At 43.9% G+C, this 20,667-nt stretch overlaps 1 protein-coding gene across 2 annotated transcripts; it reads right to left on the minus strand.

Moving 5' to 3' along the window:
- Positions 1-1,830: 1,830 nt before the first annotated feature.
- On the minus strand, positions 1,831-19,383 carry LOC118997795 (guanine nucleotide-binding protein-like 3-like protein). 2 transcript variants are annotated; one of them, XM_037061664.1, is made up of 6 exons: positions 19,173-19,383; positions 17,021-17,086; positions 4,547-4,587; positions 3,553-3,648; positions 2,731-2,847; positions 1,831-1,939 (listed from the first exon to the last, which is right to left on the minus strand). In XM_037061664.1, the coding sequence occupies exons 2-6, from the start codon at positions 17,037-17,039 to the stop codon at positions 1,835-1,837; spliced, it is 378 nt and encodes a 125-aa protein (XP_036917559.1). In that variant the 5' UTR covers positions 17,040-17,086; positions 19,173-19,383; the 3' UTR covers positions 1,831-1,834. The 2 variants fall into 2 exon arrangements, with proteins under 2 accessions (XP_036917559.1, XP_036917560.1); XM_037061665.1 differs by having other exon boundaries at positions 19,281-19,364.
- Between the last annotated feature and the right edge of the window lie 1,284 nt (positions 19,384-20,667).

Here is a 20,667-nt window from a genome sequence, read left to right on the forward strand (position 1 = left end):
CCACCTCCCCAGTGGGGGCCACATGAGAGGCAACCATACACTGATGTTTCTCTCCCTCTCTTTTTCCCTCCCTTCCTCTCTTTCTAAAACTAAATAAAATCTTTAAAAAAAAAAGAAGAAGAAAGTACAGACAATAACCACCAAGTCAAACTCGATCAGACGGGAAAAAAAACAACTTTTCCCTGTTGTCCTGAATGGCAAAGAAGACGTTCTATGGTACACTAAGCTAGAAAGTATCTTCAGCTTCCCTGTACACTACACAGACATGTCCCACATGGGCCATGGTGCCCACCAGAAGCTGCTCAGGAAGTCCTGGAGTATGCCTGTCACCTGACACCTCTTTATATCCCTGAAGGACTACTTTTTCTTAAATAGTCCGGCAGGCACTCTGGGGCACTGGGGTGTATGGAGCAGAACCAGAACCCAGAAGATGCATCCCAGGATTTGCCCTTTCTCAGCTCAGCTGTGTGGGGTCACATCATGTACCTCACCAGAACAACCTGATGCCCTCCTGGCAAGGGGAGCCCAAGGAGCCACCTTCTTGTGCGCAATTCAACTTAGCTGCTTAGAGTAGCCAAACACAGTGCTCATTTTGTCTTCCAAATCCCTGAAGCTTGGAAGTAGTAAAAAAATGGCTTTTTGCCCCCTCCTGGGTTTACCACTCAATAAATGGCTAATATGCCAATACCACAGTGCCAACAGCTCTCCAACACTCAGGTTAAGGCTGAAAGTCACCTGAGACAGTTACTGGCAGACTTTTTTTTTAAACATCTGTGGCAACTTGCTTCCAGGAGTGTACAGTAGTAGACATGTAGCTAAGGGACATAATAAAAGTCCAGGATGCTTTTTTCTAGGGCAGAAGAGGAAATGATGTCTATCATGCTTGACTGTTACCCAGCATGTTCCCCTGGACCCAATATAAAGGGCTGGGATTCACTGTTGGGGGCCCACTGAGTATTTTCCACACTAATGATGATTTCAGCAGGGATGACCTTATCCTCACATTCAGGGCTATTTCTTCCCATAGACTGAAAGTCAGGGCCAACCTTAGCTAAATCCTTCCCACTAACTGCAATAGAACCCTCCTGGAAGCTCAGGAAGGGGTGGGGGTGGATTGGGTCACAAGCTGACATATATTATATAGGCAGGAATGGCTTCTTGCTATCTCTTCCCTATGTAAGGGGACTAAAGGGGGAGGTTTTGGTGAGGGCTCCCCCCCAAATGTATCCTCCAGACTTATTCCTCAGCCTTTCTCTGAACTCAGAAGCAGTGACAGCCAGGGGCAGAAGCACATTTCTCACACCTTGCCCCTATCTAAGAGATTGCTGGGGGGAAACTGCAATAAAAGATCAACCCTCCCTCCATATATTTTAAAATCTTTCCTGTTTTACTCCATGATAAATCATTTTTAGAGATGACAAGCTGCACCTCAGAAGTGCCACTGTAATGGTTTTTAACACCTTTTGATCATCCTACTGGTGCTATTGCGTAGAATAAGGAATAACTTTGATGAGTCTCGTGGAAATTTTTTAGTATACTTTTTTTCAAAATCTGACTTTTATTTTTGTTTTACCATTTTCATGAAAAAATTCTTTTTGTAACTGGAGCCATGGAACATGAATGGGGATAGCCCTGGCTGCTGTGGCTCAGTGAACTGAGTGCCAACCTGCAAACCAGAGGGTCACCAGTTCGATTCCCAGTCTAGAGCACATGCCTGGGTTGCAGGCCAGGTCCCCATTTAGGAGCACGTAAGAGGCAACCACACACTGATGCTTCTAGCCCTCTCTCCTTCCCTTCCTCCCCTCTCTCTAAAAATAAATAAATAAAATCTTTTTTAAAAAATGGGTCCCCATACCTTACGGAACTCCTTATAATAAGCCTTCCTTGTGGCCTCATCATCCAGCTGAGGAAACATATTTAATTCCTGCAGAACTTCCTCCTGAAGGAAAAAAAAAGAGAGACACAGAATGGTCCAGGGTCGGGGCAAGGGGGACAGAAATAGAGAGTAAGAGCCAGGGCTTAAAAAACGTGAGCCTGGGGAGCCATGTGAGTCCTAGCTTTGACTCAGAAGAGTAGCTTTGACCAGTCAACAAAGCTGGAAACTACAAGAAGAGACAGACCCACATGGTGCCTGTGTGTAAGTGGTGTTCAAGCACCAGACAGAGGCGTGAGTGTGCACATGGGTGTGTAGTGAGGAATGTGAGAGGAAGGTGTGAGAAAAACAAGCTATAGCAGACATGGAATGGGGAAGGAAAAATATGTACTTTATGTTAGAAAAGAGACAATGAGTTGGAAAGTGCATATTCTGTGACACATTATGTGCCAAAAAGGCAATAAGAAGCCCTAGAAGGTAGAGGACATCTCCCTCACATATACACTCCTCTCTCATCTTCAGTCCCTCTCCTCTCTCCCACTTCCCCTAATCCTATATCTCCCTACCCCCATTCCCAACCGCCTTCTCCCTCACCCATCTGTGGGATCCAGCTTGGGAGAAAGGACCTATCCAGGGTTGTTCAGTCACACAAAAGGCTCAAAATAGCCCTTTACCTCCCTCTCACCCTTCTTCCTCCCTCCATCCTCACTGTCTTCCCATTCTCTCTGCACTGATTCCCTACTTCCCTTCCAACCACCTCACACCCTTTCGCTTTCCTTTTCATAGACCAAACAGGGAAAGATGCTCTTGACCAAACCCACACCAGTCCTGCCCAGGGGCAAAGGCTGCTCTCTTACCTTGCTTTCAAACTCCTCCTGGCGTCGCAGGACATCCTGACAGTAGCTCTCGAGGGTCCTGCGTCTGTGTCTCTCCTGCTCCCGGGCAGCCTGCTGCTTTTCCCTCATTTCCTCAACCTAACAAGTGAACACACAGCAGCTGACTAGGTCTGCAGCCTAAGGGAGGGTTGGGAGACTGAGTGTAATAGCAGGTGACAGAAGGAGGAAACAGTGCGACGTGGCAGAGGTGGGAGGAGCAAGGATATAGGGACAAAGCGGATATGATAGCAGGAGATAGGGGGTTTGAGAAAAAGAAAAAGACAGAGATGCAGGAGGGAAAGGGGGGTATGGGCAGCTGAGCGAGAATGTGTTCCTGGCAGAGGGAATCCCTAAAGACCAGAGGGGAAAGATAACAAAGTTGTGGGTTGCCCCACCATTTAGAGAGCAGAGAGAGGTTGAAAGAGAGGAAAAAGGACATTTAGGAGAGTGAGGTGACAAGACAGTGCAAGTGAGAGTGTTTCAAGGAAAGCATCTTTCAAATGCAGAGAATTCAGATCAGATGAGATGAAAACTATCCATCAGTCTGATGTAAAAGAATGCTCTGACGAGGCTGGGGGAGGGAGGCATTTCAGTGGAGCCAAGGGAACATAGGCCAGGCAGCAATGGACTGGAAAGTATGCAAATGCAAATACTAAATCAAGTATCAAAACAACACCCTCCATTCCCCCTCCCACAACAGCCCCTACACCCGAAACCACTCTGGCCTTTGCTCTTCCATTTACCCTTCCTGTGGATCTGGCAGTCAAGCCAAGCCCCATCTCTCTCCCATGGTAAAGGGCTTACCCTCTTCTTCTTTAATCCAGCCTCCCAGACAGCACGGTCATTGGAGTGAACAGACTGGGGAACAGGGGCCACCTTGGAGGCTGTTTTCTTCCCATGCTGCTTTGTAGGTTGGTCACCACACAATAGGGAAAAAAAATCAAACAGAGCTAATGAAGCCATGGAAATCACCTTTCCTGGGGTGGGGGCATTAAAGCTTCTCAGAAGTGTAGTTGTTGGGGGAAAGGAAGAAAAAGAGCAAGCAAAAAGAGGGGCTCTGCCCCAGAGGAATCCCATCTGGCTAGAGAGACACCATCCCTCCCCTAGCCAGGCAGGGACTGAAGGATCCCAGGAAATAGGGGGTTGCAACAGGGAAGGTTTCCCAAGTAAAGGCCAAAGGAAAAGCTACGTAGTTCTCAAAGTGTGGTCCTTGGATTAGAACCAACAACACCTGGGAACTTAGAAATACAAATTCTTGGGTGTCATGAAAAACCAGTAAACCAGAAACCCAGGGGTAGGGCCCAGCAATCTGTTTTAACCAGCCCTCCAGGTAATTCTGGAGCCCTGGTTGAAGTGTGAGAACTTTAACCATGCTAAAATTTGAGGACCACTGCTCTGGCCCCAGTCTTACTTGTCATCTCTTGTAGCAGGACCAGGAGATCCAGGAGCTGGAACCAAAGATTATATTCTGGCCCTTCTCCTCTCCACAAGTGATACGGACTTGGGACTCAGACAGACTCAAGTCCCAGCTACACTACCTTGCACCTAGGAACTTTCTCACTAAGGCTCAGTTTCTTCATCTAAAACATGTAGTGTGTGGCCTGTGTTATAAACTTAATAAATGCTGCTGATGCTCTGCTGCAGTCACCCAGAGAGGGAAGAAAAACCAGATCCACTGAGTCCAATGTGATACTGTCTAGAGTCACCCAACATCTGTGGGCCTCTTCTAAAGCAGAAAACGTGTTCCTAGCTTACCCCAACAATGGGCACACCTTACCTGAGGATGCGGCCAACTTACCTTCTTGCAGCCTTTGGAACCTTTTCCTGGCTTTTTATTTTCTGGGGGGAAAAAATAAAGAGCCGTCATCACCTACCCAACATTTGTTGACACTTTAATCAAGGCCAAACCACACTAGGACCTAAGGACGCTTCTGACACCACGTCTGTCTAGGCCCAGGAGAAGACCAACAGAGACATAGCATCGACACTATTAGCAGAAGTACTAGTTGTCATGCTTGGGGCATTATTTCAATGCTAACTGAAATGATTCTCAAGGAATCCTATAAAGAGAGTGACCTGAATATCTTCTTAGGACTCTTCTCTATGCCCCAACTTCTGGCAGGAGGCAACTCGACAATTTCAGCACCAGGCTGAGGTGGGGGGTTGGCAGCATGGGAAGGTGATCTGAGGAGTCCCAGCTGACTAAGCCAGTGTAGATGCCCTCAGCAGATGGGGAGAGAACTGCCCCTTCCTGCCAACCCTGCTCAGGCCATTGCCTCCAAAAGGACTTGCCCTATTCAGCTAAACTGTGGCCTCCCTTGGATACAAGAAGGAGAGAGCTCACTTTCTCCAGTCAAACCTTAACAAAGCCTAGAAATTTAAGAGGTCTCTCCACCTTCAATGAGAAGTCCCATCTGTCAATCCCTTCACGGTTGGCCTCTTAGGGAAGAATGGCTTTCCTTAATTCTCACAACTTGCAAGGGGGCTAAAGGAATTCTTAGAGGGGAAGATTCTGGAAGTTCAGGGTATAAACAAACATAGGGCCATACTGAGATTACCAGAACAGGCTCCCTAATCACTTCATGTGGTTCACACCAGTTAATGTAGGAAACAAGAGAATTTAAATAATACAGTAGTTCCCCCTTATCTGCAAGATATTCATTCCAAGACCCCCACTATTTATAGTACTGCAAATAGTACCAACCCCTATATATACTGTACTATGTTTTTCCCTATACAGACATACTTTTTCACTTAAAGGAATCACTGTTGGGGCCATTATTAAATAAAATAATGGTTACTTAAACACAAGGACTGTGAGACCAGAGCAGTCGATCTGATAACAGAGACAGTTACTAAGTGACTAATGGGTAGGAAACATCTACAGTGTGGATACTCTGGACCAAAGAATGATTCACTTCTCAGGTGGGACAAAACTGGTGGCACAAGATTTCACTATGCTACTCAGAATGGTGTGCAATTTAAAACTTATGAATTGTTTATTTCTGGAGTTTTCCACTATTATTTTCAGACTGCAGTTGACTGCAAGTAACTGAAACTGCAGAAAGCAAAACCGTGGATAAGAGAGGACCACTGAACTGTAAATTCTTAAGGAGATTCAAGATACTGCAAAGGAACCATGTGACATAAAGATTCCCCAAACCTGATATTGAATAAAAATTCAACAAATGAAGTAAAAATAGGACATTACTAACAATAAAATTAGCAAGTTAGAAAATCAAAGGAGTGCTTGCATAAAACAAAAAAAATTAAAAATGGATATTAGGAGTAAACTTATAAAATGAATAGACCCAGGAGAGCTATTATGTAAATAACAGAAGTTCCTGAAAAGAAAAAAAGGTACAAATGGAGAAACATTTTTTTTAAATAAATAAAAGTTCCTTTAGTTGAAAAGAGGCTTGAGGTTTCAGATTAGAAATGCTCATGTAGCACCAAGATTAACACAAAAGACATATCCTTGGCATATCCTAGTAAAGAATTTTTTTTTAATTCTGAGAGTATGTTTATTAAAAGCTGGTGACAGTGAAAAAAAGAAAGGACTTAGGGTACAAACAACAGCAGAGTAACACGAGAGAGCCTAGGCGGTGCTCTGCTTTAGATCTCTAGGAACATTATAGGAAAGGAGTGAGCCACAGTGGGTTGCCATGGACTCACTGAGAAGTTATAGTGAAAGGGAGCGGGGGGGTGGGGGGTGGGGGGGGCTGCTGTTAGCTCACTGAAAAGTCAGAGGAAAGGGGGCCTGGGAGACAGTTTCAGGGGTAAGCCCAGGATGAGCTACCACTGCCTGCTGCTCACCTGCTTGCAAGGGGAGAAAAGTAAAAATGCACACCTAAGAGAAAATAAAGGCATGGGCATGCTCTAGAGAGAGCCTGACTGAAATTACTGAACTCCAAGGACAAAGAGAAAAATCTTATAAACTTCCAAACAGAACAAATTTCCAGCAAAGGCAAGAAAAGTGGACAGCCTTCTCAAATCTGCATCTCTGAACACTGAAGACAGCAGACTAACCATTACAAGTTCTGAGACAAGGGACTACGTTCCGGGCTAAATTCCTATACCTGACCAATAGATCACTCTTACATGAAGTTGCAAAGAAAGACATTTTCGCCCTGGCTGGTGTAGCTCAGTGGACTGAGCACAGGCTGCAAACCAAAGAAAGACATTTTCAGATGTGTGAAGATTACTACCTCCATTCACTTTCTGGTAAAACTACTTGAGGAAGTATACTAGCAAAAATAAAAATTAAATCAGAATAAGCATTTCAAGCTAAAGAAACAATGGTGGGGAGGAAATCTATCAAAACTTATCATTAAACCTTTAAAAAATTCTAGCAATGTAGCTAAGAACTATGATACATATTAAAAAAGGATTTTTAAAATCCAGGAAGAATATCATAAGAAAATAGCTCAGAACTAAAATGCCAAATTATTTCAACAAAATCCAGGAATCAAGTAATAGGGGTTGGAAAAGCCAAAGTATGAAAGTATGCTAAAAGTCTTACTTTGAATGAGTAAGATAAAAATAGTTATTATTTAACCTGGTAAAGTGATAGAGAAATTTAAATTTAATTACACTTGCTATCAATATAAATGTAATTACCAACATAACTATAATTACTGGTGGAGGATTTTTTAAAACTTGATCAATTCTTTAAAAGTAAATAAATATGGGAATAAGAAGAAATAAACAAAAACATAAAATAAGGTGGTAGAAATTAGACCAAACATATCACAACGAATGTGAATGGTTCGAATTTCCCTGTAACAACAACAAAAAAAAGACCACCAAGTCTCCTTTTCTTCCAAAGTATTCATGTTGCAATGAAAAGAATGTGAGGTTTGGAATGAACCAGATCTGGACATTTTACTCAACAATTTCCATCTGACTAGCTTCCACGGAAACAGAGAGCCTGGGCTGGATACAGGCACACAATGAAAGAAAATATTGCATTGGCCAAAAAGTCTGTTACATTTTTGCTATAAAATAAAAGACACATTTTTCATTTCCACCAATAACTATATTGATTTGGATATTTTGAGTATGTCGGCTATCTATCTCCCGCTATTGGATTCTAGTGTATAAAGGCCAGGGGTGCTGCTAAACATATTGTAATACAGAAGCCCCACAGCAAAGAATATTTGGCCAAAATGTCAATAGTACCAAAAAACCTCGCAAACTACTTTTGATATGTTTGATCAGTCACAGCACCATCTCCATGCAATGCACAAATTGTTTTTTGCATTTCAGTTGTGTTTTTACCTTTCTTAAAATAATAAAGCATAATATGCTGAAAATGTTGCATACTTTCTTCCACCTTTCATATTAAAAAGCTGCACAAAAATTCACCCATTTTGCTACTTCTTTTTAAATGCACACTGATACGCTGCATTTTACAACATAACAAAATTGTTTTGAATGACATTAAAGACAACTAAGCACTACTAGAGATGTAACAGACTTGTTAACCAACCCAATACATCATGTAGAGAGGAGGAAAACATCTGCTTCAGAAGAGAATGGAGGAGAAAAGGGGAAGAAGACAAGAGAGGAAGGGTGCAGTCATCACTCATGGCATTACAGCACTCAAGAGCCACTGTTAATCGTTTTACTTTTAAAGATTTTATTTGTAGCCCTGGCTGGTGTAGCTCAGTGGATTGAGTGCAGGCCTGCGACCCAAAGGATCACCGATTTGATTCCCTGTCAGGGCACATGCCTGGATTGCAGGCCAGGTCCTCAGTGGGGGGTGCATAAAAGGCAATAACACATTGATGTTTCTCCTCATCCCTTTCTACCTCCCTTCCTCCCTCCCTTCCCTTCTCTCTAAAAACTTAATACAATTTTTATTTTTTAATGCTTTTAAAAAATATTTTATTTATTTTCTAAAGAGAGGGAAAAGAGGAGGGAAAGATGGAGAGAAACATCGATGTGAGACAAAAACAACCCTGCTTGCCTCTCGCATGTCCCCCGACCACAGACTGAACCTGCCACCCAGGCATGTGCCCCAACTGGGAATCAAACCCACAACCTTTCGCTTTGAGGGATGACACCCAACCAACTGAACCACACTGGTCAGGGAAATCTATTTTTTTAACAGCTCAGACAGAAAACAGCTATCATTTTGTAGCAAGCCACACCTAAGTCCTATTCTAGCATAATAACTGCCTAGCTATATGACCTGGAAGAATTTTCTCAAATTTCTCTGAGTTTCAAAGTCTCTACCTACCAACTCTGACATCAACCAATAGTCAAAGGCACAGATCCCCATTTACCTATCATCTCCCATACTCTTGCCCCACTACATTCCAATATACTCAGCCTGCAAGTAACTCCACCATCAACATCCTCCTTCAGCCTCTGCTTCAAATTTCCCTCTATACTCCGTGAATCTCCCATTTGGGAATTCAGCACTCTCCTACTTCTTCCATCTCTCCTCAGAAATAATTGCCCAGCCTCTTGCCTTAATAGAGATAGCTCTGAGGATACTGCTTCACCTGCAGGCCTCTAGAAAGGTGGATATTGTTTTCTCCAGCACACAAACACCTTGGGTCCAGTAGGTACAGGAGGTAAACTCTGGATTTACCATCACCAAACAAATACCATTTCACTCTCTTGTTAAAGAATAAAATAAGAGAGACTTCCGGACAAGATGGAGGCATAGGTAGATACGTTTTGCCTCCACACACAACCACAAGAAGAACAACAAATTTACTTTTTTTTCTTTTCTTCTTTTTTTAGAAACATCAATATGTGGCTGCTTTTCTTGTGTTTCCCAATGGGGACCTGGCCCACAGCCCAGGAAAGTGCCCTGACTGGGAATCAAACCCAGTCAGCACTCACTCCACCAAGCTACACCAGCCAGGGCAAGAACAACAAATTTAAAAACAAAAAATAACCAGAACTGCAAGAAAATCAAACTATATGGAAGTCCAAAAACCAAGCAGTTAAAGAAGAAATATTCATCCAGATGGGTAGGAGGGGTGGAGACAAGCAGCCAGGGCAGAGAAGATGCACAGGAAGGGAGAAGCTTGTGGCCCCATATTTGTGTGTGCATAAACTGGGAGGAACAACTGGGGAGTGAGACAGACCCCGCAACCCAGGGTTCCAGCACAGGAAAAGAAAGCCTCAAAACCTCTGGCTGAAAAAAACCTATGGGGGTTGTGGCAACAGGAGAAACTCCCAGACTCACAGGAGAGTTTGTTGGAGAGGCCCAGAGGGTCCTAGGACTATACAAATGCACCCACCCAGAACTCAGCTCCAGCAGGACCCAATTTGCTTATTGGTAGTGGAGGAAGTTATTGAAAATGGGGTGAGAGCCAAGCAAGCAGCAGTGGACCCTCTTGGACCCCTCCCCCACATACATGGCCACAGCACAGTAACTTGTTCACTGTGGGGAATACCTAAGGCTCCGCCCCTTACAACATAATGTAACAGGTGCAACAAGACAAAAAATACATCCCAAATGAAAGAACAAATCAAAGCTCCAAAAACAAAACTAAGCAATGAAGAGATAGCCAACCTATCTCTTCATTGATAGGTCTCTTCATCTTCAACCTATCTCCAGATGCAGAATTCAAAACACTGGTAATCAAGATGCTCACAGAAATGGTTGAGTATGGTCACAAAACAGAAGAAAAAGTGAAGGCTATGCAAAATCAAATAGAGTACAATACACAGGGAACCAACCAGTGAAGGGAAGGAAACTGGGACTCAAGTCAACCATTTGGAGGAGAAGGAAGAAATAACCATTCAACCAGAGCAGAATGAAGAAACACGAATTGAGAAAAATGAGGAGAGGATTAGGAACCTCCAGGACCACTTTAAACATTCCAACATCCAAATCATAGGGGTGCCAGAAGGAGAAGAGGAAGAGCAAGAAATTAAAAACTTATTTGAAAAACTAATGAAGAACTTCCCCAATCAGGCAAAAGAAACAGACTTCTAGGAAGTCCAGGAAGCTCAGAGAGTCCCAAATAGCCCAAGAACACACACCAAGGCACATAGTAATTACATTACCCAAGATTAAAAATGAGAGAATCTTAAAAGCAGCAAGAGAAAAGGAGACAGTTACCTACAAAGGAGTGCCCATAAAACTATAATTGATATCTCAAAGGAGACCTTGCAGGCAAAATGGGCTGAAAAAAGTATTCGGGGGTCATGAAGGGCAAGGACCTACATCCAGGATTATTCTATCCAACAAAGCTATCATTTAGAATGAAAGGGCAGATAAAGTGCTTCCCAGATAAGATCAAGTTAAAGGAGTTCATCATCACCAAGCCCTTATTGTATGAAATGTTAAAGGGACTTATCTAAGGAAAAGAAGATCAAAACTATGAACAGCAAAATGACAACAAATTCACAACTATCAACAACTGAACCTGAAACAAAAACAAAAACTAAGCAAACAACTAGAACAGGAACAGAATCACAGAAATGGAGATCACATGGACAGTTATCAGTGGGAAGGGGAGAGAATGGGGGGAAAGGTACAGGGAATAAGAAGCATAAATGGGCCCTGGCTGGTGTAGCTCAGTGGATTGAGCATGGGCGTGTGAACCAAAGTGTTGTCAGTTAAATTCCTAGTCAGGGCACATGCCTGGGTTGCTGGCCAGGTCCCCAGTAGGGGGGAACGAGAGGCAATCACACATTGATGTTTCATTCCCTCTCTTTCTCCTTCCTTCCCCCTCTCTGTAAAAATAAATAAATAAATAAAATCTTTTTAAAAAGAAGCATAAATAGTAGGTATAAAATAGACAGGGGGAGATTAATAGTGTAGGAAATGGAGAAGCCAAACAACTTAACATGTATGACCCATGAACATGAACTAAAGGTGGGGAATGCTGGTAGGAGGGGTGGGAGCAAGGTGGAGGGAACAAAGAGGAGAAAGAAAAAGGGGCAACTGTAATAGCATAATGAATAAAATATACCTTAAAAATAAAGTAAAATAGGAGAAAGCCAAAGATGGCAGCATAGGAAAACAGCTCATCTCCTCACACCACCACATTAAAATTACAATTAAACTACAGAACAACCATTATTCAGAAATGCCAGAAATTGAGCTGAACGAAAGTCCAACAACTATGGAATTAAAGAAAAAGCACATCAAGACTGGTAGGAGGGGTGGAGACACAGAACCAGCTGGTCCCACACCTACCTATGGCAGACGAAAATTGGGGGAGATATCTTGGGAGCGAGGGGTCCCAGCCCCACACCAGGACCCCTGCCCAGGGTTCCAGTGCCAGGTGGGCAAGTCCCCATAACTTCTGTTTGTGAAAATAAGAGGAAAATGAGGCTATGAAAGACAGAAACTTCTGGAGTCCCAAGCAGTCCCTCTTAAAGAACCCACACATGGACTTACTTGGACTTTCTCTTAGCTCCAGGGTTGGGCAGCAGCTTGAAAGGCACCAGAGGTATACAAAGAGGAAGTGAAGTGTCTGGCACCAGGGCAAGATCTGAGGGCCACTTTCTCCCAGACAGAAAGCTGGCATAGGCCACTGCTCCTTTTCTGAGCTCTTTCCCAGAGTCAGCATGCAGGCGCTATATCTGAGACTCTATCAACCTGGCTCACTCTGTTTGCCCTGCCCTGGTGAGTCCCTGAGGCTCCACCCCACCTAACCTTCATGCTCACCCAAGCTGTTTCCAGTGGCTTTTCCATATGAATAACTTCTCTTGGTTCATGCTTCAGATTTTCCTAAATCCTCTCAAACAAGCAGCATCTGGCATTAACAAGTCCCATACCTCTTGCTAAGCAGCCCCAGACCTGGCACTGGCAGAGCTGGCCTTGGTTCACAGCTTGGCTTCTCTTGGGCACCTCCAAGTCCAACACAAGTAGCAGCTATCTCCAGATCGCTTTCTGGCTTGTGCTAGGTGGCCCTGGACAGAACACAGGCGGTGGTTTACCTTGGCATGCACCTCTCAGGAAGTCCCAAACCTGCATACCCAGTAGACAGCTACAGACCATGTCGAACACCATTATCCACTACCTCTACAAGCAGCACACTCAGGGGGTGGACTCAGATGGTACCAGAGCCCTGCAGTCATGCTATGTGAAGTGGGCCTCTGCAGAGCTGATCCTCCACAATAGTCAGAAGTAGGTGGTCACCGGTCATAGCCAGTCCTAGCAGCTGATCAGCCAGGATAAAACCCTCCCATTGACCTGCCAACAGCAATCAAGACTCAACTACAAGAGGGTGTACACAGCCCACACAGTGGGCACACCTTGACTACCCAGTATGGGTGATAGGGGAGGCTATACCACTGGCCCCTACAGGACACCTACTACATTAGGCTACTCTACCAACCCAAAGAGTGGTAGCAGCTCCACCTAATACATAGAAACAAACATGGGGAGGCTGCCAAAATACGGAGACAAAGAAGCATTGCCCAAAGGAAAGAACAGAACTAAACTCCAGAAAGAGATCTAAACAAAATGGAGAGCAATCTACTACATGCAGAGTTCAAAACACAGGTTATAAGGATGCTCACTGCTAGGGGAAGAGCAGATAAACTCACAGAGAACTTCAACAGCTTAAAAAAAAACATAGAAACCATGAAAAAGAACCAGACAGAAATGAAGGATACACTAGTTGAAATAAAGAACAATTTACAGGAAATCAACAGTAGAATAGATGAAGCCAAGAATCAAACAGATCATTTGGAATGTAAAGAACCAATCAGTATAGCAAGAAGAAAAAAGAATCCAAAACAATAAGGGTAGTGTAAGAAGCCTGTAGGAAAACTTCAAGGACACCAACATTCGCATCATGGGGGTGCCAGGAGGAGAGAGAGCAAGAAATTGCAAACCTATTTCAAAAAATAATGAACAAAACTTCCATAACTTGGTGAAGGAAATAAGACATAACAAGCCCAGGAAGCACAGACAGTCCCAATCAAAACGAGCCCAAAGAGGTGCCAACCAAAAGACATCATAATTGAAATGGCAGAGGTGAAAGATAAAGAGACAATCTCAAAAGCAGCAACAGAAAAGTAGTTAGTTACCTACAAGGGAGCTCCCATAAGACTATCAGCTGATTTCTTCAAAACAAACTTTGCAGCTAGAAGGGATTGGCAAGAAATATTCAGAGTGATGAAAAGCCATGACCTACAACCAATATTACCTAGCAAAGCTATAGTATATAACTGAAGTACCAATAAAGAGCTTCCCAGACAAGAAAAAGCTAAAGGAGTTCATCACCACCAAACCATTATTATATGAAATGTAAAGGGTCTTCTTTAAGAAGCTGAGCCCTGGCTGGTGTAGCTCAGCAGACTGAGCATGGGCCTGTGAACCAAAAGGTTGCCAGTTCAGTTCCCAGTCAGGGCACATGCCTAAGTTGTGGGCAGGGTCCCCAGTGGGGGGGCGTGCGAAGGGCGGCCACGTATTGATGTTTCTCTTCCTCTTTCTCTTTCCCTTCCCCTCTCTCTAAAAATAAATAAATAAATAAATCTTTAAAAAGAAGATAAAAAATATGAACAATATAATGGCAATAAATACATATCTATCAACAATTGAATCTAAAAAACAAACAACCAAGCAGAACACAAACAGAATCATACATACAAAGAATGTCTGATGATTATCAGATGTGAGAAGAATCAGGGGGATGGGCGAAAAAGGTGAAGGGATCAAGACGTACAAATTGATAGCTACAGAATTGCCATGGGGATGTAAAGTACAGCATAGGAAACAGAGCAGCCAAAGAACTTATATGACCCATGGACATGGTCAACAGTGTGGGGATTGCCTCAGGGAGTCAGAGAGCTGGGTAGAGAGTGGTAAAGGCTAAAAAATTGGGACAACTGTAATACCATAAACAATAAAATATAATTTTAAAAATGAAACCAAAAATAAAAATAAACAGGGAGGAAAATTCTGCTTTCTGAGACCGCTTCTATGCCTGTCATCTATGAGTCACTTTTCCTCATTTATGGAAGCTCCTGGCTCAGAGGTTTAATTTCAACCCAACTCCTGTCACCATCAACCTGGATAACTCTGGTGATCTCTGAGCCCCTTCCAACACTCCAGTTTCCCACTTCCTCAATATCCTCACCTCCAGGGACCCCTTACTCCATGCAGCCCACCCACTGCTATGTGACTTCTATGATCATCATATCTAATTCCTTGTACTTCAGAGAGCAGTCTCAGGCACCCCTCATTTGTTTAACCTCCTAGAAACTTCAAAAACACTGAAGCCTCCATTGTGTTTCTTATTCATCAGCCGCCCCCTTCCTCTCTGTGCACAAGTGTACATTTACAGTCTGCCACTACAATGGATTATATACCTATACCACCAATCACTGATCAGTGTAAATCTTTTTTTTAAGATTTCATTTCTAGACAAAGGGGAAGGGAGGGAGAAAGAGAGAGAGAGAAACATCAATGTGTGGTTGCCTCTCGCATACCCACTACTGGGGACCTGGCCCGCAACCCAAGCATGTGCCCTGACCAGGACTCAAACCGGCAACCCTGTAGTACATGGGCCAGTGCTCAACCACTGAGTCACACCAGCCAGGGCAGATTGGTATAAATGTTTTAAGTGATAAAGCACATCCTCTTTTTTATTAGCCATTCAAAAATGTACAACAGAAATAGAACATAAACACAAAAACAAAACAATGTACAACAGTTGAAATTGTATCTGAACACTCTTTGTAAGGGTCCTCAGTAACATTCCCAGATTTAATCACTATCCTTACCATTTGGGTCCAAGGTATCTGTAGCTGCACCACACAGTATTTATTGCCCCCAGCTACCACTGCAATCATTACAGTCACTCATTACATACTTAGTTGCAATTCACCAGTGAAAACCTGTTTTGTGTGCACAAGTAAAATTGTCCTATTCAACTTAATGTTCACCATTTTCACCACTAATGTAAATGTGCATGATTGTTCTTTAACAGATCACAGGGTTCCAAAATAAAAAGGTGTACTTTGAGAAGTCTCCCTTCCCACGCTGTCCCTAGCCATAGTAGTCCCCTCACAACAATAAGAAATCACTTTGTGCCCTGGCCGGTAGCTCAGTTGGTTGGAGCATCGAACCAATGTGCCAAGGTTGCAGGTTCAATCCCTGGTCAGGGCATATACAAAAGTCCATCAATGAACACATAAATAAGTGGAACAACAAATCGATGTTTCCATCTCTCTAAAATCAATAAATAAGAAAATTTTTAAAGGAAACCACTTATTAGTTTATTATGCATCATTCAGTTTCTTTATACAAATGTAAATATATACTCTTATTTCCCCTTATTTTCTCCTGCTAAAGGTAACATACTATGTACTGTTATTAGCAACTTGCTTTTTTCCTGGAGATCTTTCCATCTAACAGTGTTTCCATACAATACAGCCTTTCCATATAATATTCCCATATAATACTTCCTCATTAAATTGCCAGGGTTCTTTTGTATGCATATACTCTATTTAACCAAGTAATTAGGGTCTCCTTTATCACTATCAATAATTTTATTATCACCCAGTGTTGGATGTTCTTATAGTTGATTTTGTTCATTTTTCTTGTATTACCTGAAAAAAATGATTATTTGCTTTTGGTATTAACATACCAAAGTCTGACTCATGATATTTTTTATGATTATATAATAAGTAAATGTATTGACTTTTTTCATCAAGCCCTACATACACAGGGCCACTATTCATAAAGAATACAGGACTACTGGGGTTATCTGATTCCCATCCAGTCTACCCAGTGTGAAACCCACAGTGCCAGGCACTGTTCTAAATATCTTACCTATTTTAACTCATTAAATCCTCAGAACACTATTAGGCAGATACTATTATGCTATTACGTAAGTACTATTATTACCCCGTTTTGTAAGTAGAGACTGAGGTTAGGTAACTTGAACAAGACCACACAACTAGTAAGTGGAAGACCTAAGATTCAAACTCAGTCTGGCTCCAGAGTCCGTGCTCTTAGCCATCAGTTCAATTTATGGCACCAAAAGAAAAATGGTAGAATGTGTTAGGGTTCTAGGCAGTGTGATAATAGTATTTACTGCTCTTCACCTCAGATCAAGTCACTTAACCTTGCTGAGCCTCAGTTTCTCATCTGTAAAATGAGAATGAGGGGTAAAGGGAGCATTACCTCACAAGAAATTGGGAAGACAACAATGATACCACATATAGAATACAGACAGAGTGACCTGGCACATTCTGAGCAATTTTTTAAAGTTGCCATGAACTACTATGAATATTCATTAAAGCTTAGAATTGGGAGGGGGTGGTAAAAGAAACTCACTGTGTCTAAGTTTCATCATGATGACCAGCTTAAAAGGATATAGGTTCAAATCTGCAGGCTTTCTTCCTGTCAGAATGGAAAAAGAACCAATTTAAAGACACGAGTGGGAAACCACAATGCCACAATCCTCTAAACCCCCAAAAGGCAAAATAAAATGTTAAATAACATGATAAGGAAGCCCTAACAATTACACAGACTGAGAGAGGGGACTACACTGAAGCTGGGGTACACAGGGAAGGCAGTGTCACACCACCCAAAGGGAGGCTAGGTCTAAACCTCTCTTCCTGGGTGGAGTCAATGCCACAATGCATTATCATATGGGGCCATGGGTCCTCAATTCTCCACCCTGTAGGTAAGAGAATAGCACTGAACTTCTCTATGCTGAGGGGAGTATGCAAGGACAATCTATTTCTACATTAGGTTAATACCTAATGTAGAAATAGATTGTAAGTCCCTACCTTTTCCTAAGTAAGGGCTTGTGTCTCACCTACCCTAAAAGGAGGTAAAGAGAAATCCCAGGAAAAGGAACCTCAGAACAAGGTGTATTTATCTGTGTCTATGTGGACTGATGTCAATGCAAAATCTTGGGGGAGGGGAGAAAATCTGTGCTTGCATGTAGGGTTGAGGTCTGTTCCTGGTGACTGGGAAGGACAGGATGCCTTCTGTCCCTCTACTCTGGAGTGCAGAGGAACTGGGGAAACTGGTACAGTGGTTGTGTGCATCTCTGCTGCATAGGGGAGAAGGGTGGGTCTGTCCTTCCCTAAGTTATACAGAGGATGGTCTTAGGACTCTTTCTTTACCCTGAGGTGGTCTGTGAGGTGGAACTGATATGCCTGTCTTTACTACAAGGTAACATTAGTACCACACTAACAAAGGGGAGAATTACAGTTTTGCATGATTAAGGTCTGCACCTTGCCTGCTGTGGGCTATTCTAGACTCTTCCATGGGAGGTGGGATGGGGAAGGTCTATTCATCTTTAATATGGGTTGAAGTCAGCACTGTACTAATAATGAAGGGAATAAGACCTCTGCCTGGTTGAATTGGGGGGTGGGGGTGGGGCAACCCAGCTATAAATTCAATGGATTGATTCTTACACTTGCAGGGTGGGGTGGAGGGGTCCTGTGTTTTTAGCCTGGATGTTGAGAAAGAGAACTAAGTTCCCCTACCTTGAGTAACTGGGGAGCCCATAGGCATGAACTGTGAGTTATCACTGATGTCACTGCCTCTCAACACTAAGGAGAGGGAGAGCTCTCTGTTCCCTTGCAGTCTCCTCTTTGCTACATCTGATGATTCTAAATCCTTGCCGAGGGGATGATCTCTGTCTACCTCAAAACAGGAGAACAAATCTAAACCCCTCTACCCTGAGAGTCCCACAAGGCAGATCTGACAGCCTCTTTGTGGGTCTATTGCATTTTGGTGTGGGGTATTTTGGGAGTTGAGCCCGTACAAATTCAGTAAACCAGCACCTCCTTAAGGAGTGGTTTGATTTTCCACAATGGGTACTCACTCTTAGACTAGGAGGAGGAGTAAATCTCTACGGTTTTGGGTAGACTGAGGCTTGTGCCTCCAATCACTTGGGGAGGTGTGATCAACCGTCTCTGCTGGAGCGGGGGTAGGGCTTCTATTAGTTACACCTGAACGAGGCTAAGAGGTGTCTAGGTCTTCATACGAAGGGAAGATGTTCCTTTTCCTCCCTCTGTATATTAAATCACTGAGCTCCACTATATTGGTGGTCGGCTAAGGGCAGGTGCAGAGGGAAATACATCAAAGCCTCTTGTCCTAAGCTAAGAGAAGAGGTGCGTCACGGCGGATCTGTGTACACCTTAGCTGCCGCAGAGGTCTGCACCTGTCAGCCTCCTGCAGAAGAGACACGAGTGGGGTCGACATCGCCACACCTTCGGACAGGGCGGGGGGGCGTCTACACCCGGAGAGTGCGTAATGGAGCCTCACTATCATGAAGGGGGGTCACTCGACACTTCTCCACACAAGCAGGGGTCTAACACTCTACATTGTGTACCGGATCTACAGCTGTCTAAATGGGATGGGGCTATGCCCCTCTACCCCGAGAGTGCATCTGGGCACAAGTCCACGTGCGCGACGATCCCTGCTCTTCATCTGGGCCCTTTACCCTGGAAGGGAGCTGGCTCTTTACCTCCCTATTCCCGAGTGGAGTGCACCTCTTGTTTCACCTTGAATAGACGACCCCCCTGGCGCGGCCGGCTGGCTCAGTGCTCACCGCTAAAAAAGAGTCATCGCTTACCTCCACTTCCGGCGGGGATCTGAGCGGAGAAAGCAGCGACACAACACTCTTAGCCCGGAAGCAAGAGCTCGAGCCGCCGTGTTCCAACTTCCGGAACCCAGCCTCCCAGGGGCATCTCCGCCCGCCTTGCGCTCCTGGAGGTGGAGCTTCGGATTGACAGCTCACGCCCGCCTGTCCCTTCCCCGCAGTCACGATCACCCCGCCTTCCTAGCTGGCCCTTAAGGTAGGAAACAGTCGAGGAGGGAGGAGAGAGGTGGGGATGGGAGAAGGGTTAACGGCGTTGTGACTGGTGTGGTCCTATAACCTATTATAAACCAAAACCTTCTCTGCTGTCCTCTACTTAGGCCTAAATACGCGTGTTCCCGACATTTTAACCCCAGGACACAACCATGACCGCATCAGACAAGAATGGGGATCAGTGTCTTTGTCTATATTGGAAGATGGCGACGGGCAGGGTGTGAGAAAATGGCCGCCTGAGTCACATGTCTTGCCGAGTATTCCTCACCTGAAGTGGGTTGGTTAGCTGTTCCCAGCAACCTTCCTGGCTTCCAGAGCCCCAGACAAACCATTAGGCGGTCACTTCCTGCGCATTCTGCAGTATCTTAAGATCCGTGGCCAGGCCCAGGAGCTGAACACCTGGAAGCCTCTCCCACCCGTTTGCCCTCTCCCCCTCCTCCTCACTCCTCTTAGGACCCGGAGGAGTGCCTTCAGAAGGGAATGAATTTTGTATCTCCGCAAGTAAGGGTTTCTTCCAACTATCTGAAGAAGTTCCTGACCTGGCTGTAGAATGAGGTCTCCCCCTAAAAACCATAAATATAAGGTTGAAAATGTATTTCTGACAATTTAATTCCAGCTCCTCCTTTTCCTCTAGCCTAAACTTTGAGGTGGGGCCAAGCCCCTCTAACACCAAGTTTTGTGCCCTCAACCTCCACCAAATCCAGGCGGAAATTGACACCCTCTGCCTAGTTATACGCCTTGCCTTACATACACAGGACTCAACTGCTTCAACATCGATGGAAGGCAGAATTCTAATCTTTGACCATAGACAACACACAAAACTCCTGTGGACCCCAAACCAGCCCTGGTCACCTTCACCTTTACCCCGGGGTTAGCAAACCTGTTTCTTTAATACCTTACCCTTGTCACTACTAAGAATTTTCACAACGCACTTAGAAACCCAAGGCACTTTGTTGCACTTAATCACTTAATACTAGAAACATTTACATAGCTGAATCTCTACAGGAGAGTGAAATCCTTAAGACAAAGGGCTATATATCTTTGAACCCTCAACAAGACCCTGCACAAGACTGGTACAAGGCAGACTTAAGCAAATGTTTGTTAAATGAGTGAAATTATAGGCCTACACCACAAACCAATAGGAAAATGG

This window comes from Sturnira hondurensis, unplaced genomic scaffold, assembly GCF_014824575.4.
Source record: "Sturnira hondurensis isolate 20B ecotype Veracruz unplaced genomic scaffold, ASM1482457v3 Scaffold0013511, whole genome shotgun sequence".
Taxonomy (NCBI): Eukaryota; Metazoa; Chordata; class Mammalia; order Chiroptera; family Phyllostomidae; genus Sturnira; species Sturnira hondurensis.

Bases quoted from the DNA above. Each gene is read 5' to 3' on its own strand.
- LOC118997795 (XM_037061664.1), bottom strand. The intron at 3,649-4,546 runs GTAAGTTGGCCG...CCTACAAAGCAG, and splicing joins GTTCCAAAGGCTGCAAGAAG to CATGGGAAGAAAACAGCCTC. The intron at 2,848-3,552 runs GTAAGCCCTTTA...TTCACTTGTTAG, and splicing joins CTGGATTAAAGAAGAAGAGG to GTTGAGGAAATGAGGGAAAA.